Below are 5,150 nucleotides of genomic sequence, written 5' to 3'. Positions count from 1 at the left end.
ACGACGACTTTTGTGCATTGTTCCCTTCTTGGAGGCTTCACTTTTGGAGAGTCTGGAGTTCAGGTATTGTCTGGGTGGTGGATGTATTTTTGCTGCTAGAGCTAGAATACCATAGCGGGACTTTTAATTTCTTAGTTTTCTTTTTCTTTATTCGGCTGTGTGCATCTATACTGGCATTACGGTATTGCGTTGTTGCAAATGCCGGGTGTAATTGCTACCACTCAATATTAATACATTTTCTTCATGGAAAAAAAAAACTAGTCATCCTCGTAGTTTGAACAATGACAGGAGACACACTAGAGTTGTCATTAACGGGCTTGTGAACTTCATAAATAATCTAGTAGGATCAAAACATTCAACTAATCCTATCACAATCTAAAGAAAAGTACTCCTATTAAAATTAGTTACAGTAGGTACAATCAGTATTGGGTAGTATAATCCTGTAACAAACTCAGCATTTTTCCAGTTCTCAATGTCTATCATTCTCAAGCATCTTTACTCGGCAGCAACTTCAAAAGAATAAGTATCCAGAATTCAGCAGTGTGTGGCTGTGAACTTGTAATGGGTAAATGGTGCTATACTCCTACATAAATTTGTGCAATGTTTGTAACATGTCATAGCACATTATATTTCAGCTCATTCAGAGAACAATCCCTAACAACAACAGCCAACAGGTAGATTAAATTCAGCCGGAAAGGAGGGCAAGGCACCAATTCATTTGTCCGGCGGAGTGGTGGCGAGGAAGCCACGGACGGCATCCATGAGCCCCGAGACGCCGGGAGAGCGGCCGCTGGGCGGGACGTACCTGGCCGCGTGCTCCATGGTGTACTCCCCGATCTCGGCCGCCTCGCCGCCGCAGCGCCGCCACAGATCCTCCGCGTAGCTCGCGTTCGCGAAGTAAGCCTCTGCCTCAATCTCCCTGCTCGTCCCGTCGACCAGGACCGTGATCCGCCGGCGCTCGTATACACCGAGGTGCGTGCCCTGCCGTCGAGTCGAGTCGAGATTACTGAAACTGGAAAGGCGCGGTGTAAGTGGACGAGAGGGGATAAGGTACCTCGAGCAGGTCGAGGTCGGCGAGGGCGCTGGGGGACGCGGAGAAGAGCTCGCCGGAGACAAGCCGGCCGGCGGATGGAGTGGGGGCGGGGATGAGGAAGGGGACGGAGTAGGGGCCGATGACGAGGGAGACTGGCGCGGCGGTGGAGGCCGCGCCGGCGAAGGGGCTGCCGGAAGCGGCGAGGCGCGGGTGGTTCGGGAACCCGCGCTTCAGGGTGCCGTACACGAACACCGTCGTCGCCGTGGTCGCCTCCATTATTCCCTGTTCTGCTGTGCCAGTTGTGCCACACTTTCTCAGCCAGAGCCTCGACCGATAACGTGTCGAACTGTATTAGGCCTATTTGGGCCTGCCATTGGGCCATCTAAGACAGGGGCCGAAAAATAGAGACACGGAGAGAGGAAAAAACCGCAACGAAGACCAGAGCACGAGAAGACGGGGGCCATGGCTGCGGTGGCGGGCGACGAGCCGGAGACGGTGGAGGTGACGCTGCGCGCCGTTGGTCCGACCCGGCCGACCACCATCCGCCTCCCACCGCTTATCTCGGTCGGTAACGCTCCCACACACCCATCCTCTCGCGTCGCTCTACCCTAATTAATGGGGAATCGGTCTCCTTGTAGGTTGTTGATTTGCGCCGCCGCGTTGCCCAGGACCGGCGTCTACCAGAAGACCGCCTCCGCCTGGTTCTGCGAGGGACCACTCTCCCGTGGGGAGACGACGACCGTGTAAAATTTCGCGATGGGGGTACACTACCACACCCTTCTTCCCGTCTTGGTTACCATCCTAGATGCAAAGCTCGCCGCGTTCTTCATAACTCGAATTTTATTAGAGCTACCTTATATTTCATTGTCACACTTTCGAAGATTTTTGCTAAGGCTCCACCACCTTTGAATCACATTCATATATCCTATGTGCAACCTGATATATCTTATGGAAGTTTTTTTAAAAGTTTGCAGCATTGCATTTTCTGCAGATAGTCTTATAGTGGCCGTGGCACCTAAACCACCTGCCAAACATCTCCGAGATGAGGATGACGATGATGACGATGACGATGAAGAGGAACTGGTAAGGTGTTCTCTTAATATTTCAAACAATATTCTGTGTACATGATGAATTGGTGCTCCACGCCTCCACATAAACAATCATCTGTTTATTTTGTAGAAGTTCAAAATACCACAAACAACAACCTGGTGGAAGAAAAGAATTTTCATATTTCTTAGAGACAAACTGAGATTTCCTGGTAATGCACATGATGAACCCCCTTTTTTTTTTACAAGATGGTACCGTCCGTAAATCATCTTTGTGCCATGAGTTCCACTTGCAGATATCTTGTTGATGGCGCTGTTTTCTGTCACTATGAAAGCATGGATTATCATCACATTGTGGTTCCTATTGGCACCTATTGCTCGAAAGTATGAGTTTGGACCTTTATATGTAAGTAACTCCTTACTTTGCTTATTCGCAAAAAAGAACTCCTTACTTTGCTTATTCGCAAAAAGGAACTCCTTACTTTGCTTCTCCCTTGAAATAGTTAGTACATGACACAGACATACATGTAAAATTGTAACCACTCAGCAGTCAGCACCCGTAACTCCGTAAGGAGCCACTTTGAACATACATATAAAGTTCTGTCTAGTTCAATTCAAGGGAATACCTGGACATTGCTGGGAAACCAAGGAACTGGGATTACTAACTTTCTCCAGTTTGATCTTCTCTTCCATGTATAAACCTTTAATGCATGACTCGGCCACAAAAGTCATAACATGAATCCTCAACTATTTTTTTTGTCTAATATATAGATTTTATGCAGAGCTATGGTGCTACGATCTTCATAGTACAATTACTTGGTCTTATAACGAGTAATCTTATTGAATTTAGCGCTAATTTGCTATTTATTGACGGATTATGTTGTTTGATGTTTTCCCAGATACTTGCGACAGGTTTCTTGATTATACTTCTTAATCTTGGAAGGCGACAACAAGGTGATGTTAGGTATGTCATCTCTGCCCTCCTGTCTGTGCTGAGTAAAAGGTTAGCTTTTCATTCAGAACAAATAAACCTTAGCAACATAATGTTTTATGCCATTGGAATAGTTTTGTTCTTACTTATGCATATTGATTGGTATGTTTTTTTATTCTCACTTGTTGGACAGAAGTTCTGCAGCTAGAGTTTTCTTACATAGGCTGCGAAGAATAATCAAAACTCTCCTCAAATGTACTAATTTCCAAGAAGCCTGGACTAGCATCAAAATCTGCTCCTTTTCTTTTTATCAGAAGATGCAAAAAATATCAGGAGATAAGTGCACATTTACAACCCCGAACATATCTTGGAATTTATGATTCAACCCTGAAGAACAAATTCGGTCAAGAAACAACCCAAAAGAGTTGAAACCATGTAAAATAGCCCCCTGGCTCGTCCTGGCGCTGGTTTTGACCGGCTCGTCGTCCTAGTTAGGCGACGTCAGTGTGCGAATTAAGTCAAGGGAATTAAGTCCCCTATCTGTCGCTCTCTCGGTGGGACGGCTGGCGAGGAAAATCTTGAACGCCGCCGACGGATCACCGGGGCATGCAGAGCTCGCCGTGAAAGTGCACTGGGGCAAGACAGCCTTGCCCGCACAGCTCAAGGTGAGGGTGAACTGGATGGTCCTTAGGCGCGTCATCCATGGCGGGAACAAGCTCACAGTGCTCCAGTAGCTCCATCTGTGTCGCCTGCTCTGTTAGTCGGCTGTGCTGCTCATGGCATTCTCTGGCCACGTTATTCCGGACTAGCCATTCCTACAAACAGTTCTCGTCATGGCCACGCTGAGGCCATTGCTGCTCGACACCGTCGCGGGAATGTATGTTATGCTGCAGCCTGCAGGCAAGCACTAGACCATGTTGTTAGCATAGCTGCTGTGATCATGACAAACCCAAGTGTGGCAGCTGCACGAGACACTGCTGCAGCTTGTCCAGAGCACGAGAGTCCGTACGGCCACCCGATGCTGTGGTGGAGGCCAAGCGTCGCGCGCTGCCACCGAGGCACTACTGCTGGCTGCTCCAGTTGCTTCACAGTCATCCAATTGCCCCATGGTTCGCCGTTGCGAGTGCCAGTGTGCGTGACCTGCGGTGCGCCTTCTGCTCAACCATCCTGGCATCCTCTCGTACTCCTACCGTGAACCGGACAGGAAGCCCTTTGATCAGCACTGCAAGATCAGCTCTTCTCCAGCACGCCATGTTGGCGCGTGGCCAGACCTGCTCTCGTTTATTTAGGACTTGGCAGGCCGGATGAGCAGTTACTTCACCATTGAGAATGAGCAGCCGGTGCACGTGTCCATGTTGAAGAAGAAAGAACCTGTCATTCGACAAACGTAGTCATGGTCTCATCTTTACGGTTGAATCTTAAACTTATGATAAGTTAAGGGTAGCAATATGCTCTTCTCTCGTGGTATTGCTGTCATTTCTCAAACTATTTGTGAAACCTTGGTTGCATGTCAATGGAACCAGGGGGCTTTTTTTGCCCCTTTTGATCTAAATTTTTTTTCTCAAACTATGGTCTTGTTTTTGGTCGAATAGCTGAATCTCTCTAGTAAGATTGTGAAATTAACTGCTTACCTTTTCTCAAGATTTCTGATATTTTCACTTTATAAACTCAAAAGAAGAGGACCATTTAAATCTCGCAGTACCAAAAAGAGCTGGACACTGAAAATATGGGCATGAATAGTGTTATTGGAAAGTAACAGTTCATTACCTTCTCATCTCAAACGTTCTGATTGTTCTATCTTCCTCGCAGTGCATACTCCATATTTAATGAAGACTTCAGGGAGCTGCCAGGAACATTTAACGCAGAGCGCATAGATAGAGACCTCCGGGCAGGTCAATTGTAATTTGTAAGTCCTTATGTGTGTTACCATGACTGCACTTTCCAGATATTTGAGTATGCAAATCAAGCAAAGCGGAGTTACTTGCATATGCTTGTTCTGTAGCTGACGAAACCTAAATAGAAACTTTGCCCGGAAGTTCCATGTTAAGAGTTAGCAATTGCGGGTTGCCATATCATGTGCAGTTGTTTCTCGCTTACATGTACATGTGTATTATTTTGGGTTGGGGACAAACATAATAGA

General features: G+C 47.1%; 2 protein-coding genes across 2 annotated transcripts; one reads left to right on the top strand and one right to left on the bottom strand.

Moving 5' to 3' along the window:
• Positions 1–714: 714 nt before the first annotated feature.
• On the bottom strand, positions 715–1,309 carry LOC124656942 (putative gamma-glutamylcyclotransferase At3g02910). Its single transcript, XM_047195589.1, has 2 exons — positions 1,055–1,309; positions 715–981 (listed from the first exon to the last, which is right to left on the bottom strand). Exons 1-2 carry the CDS (start codon positions 1,307–1,309, stop codon positions 715–717), a joined length of 522 nt encoding a protein of 173 aa, XP_047051545.1.
• Positions 1,310–1,481: 172 nt separating this feature from the next.
• LOC124651597 lies at positions 1,482–4,913 on the top strand. Its single transcript, XM_047190651.1, has 7 exons — positions 1,482–1,597; positions 1,672–1,795; positions 2,025–2,116; positions 2,213–2,291; positions 2,376–2,485; positions 2,979–3,043; positions 4,820–4,913. The coding sequence occupies exons 1-7, from the start codon at positions 1,496–1,498 to the stop codon at positions 4,911–4,913; spliced, it is 666 nt and encodes a 221-aa protein (XP_047046607.1). The 5' UTR covers positions 1,482–1,495.
• Positions 4,914–5,150: the final 237 nt, after the last annotated feature.

Source organism: Lolium rigidum, chromosome 5 (genome assembly GCF_022539505.1).
Source record: "Lolium rigidum isolate FL_2022 chromosome 5, APGP_CSIRO_Lrig_0.1, whole genome shotgun sequence".
Taxonomy (NCBI): Eukaryota; Viridiplantae; Streptophyta; class Magnoliopsida; order Poales; family Poaceae; genus Lolium; species Lolium rigidum.
Note: the sequence above shows the minus strand (reverse complement) of the source record. Positions and strands in the feature narration are given on the sequence as shown.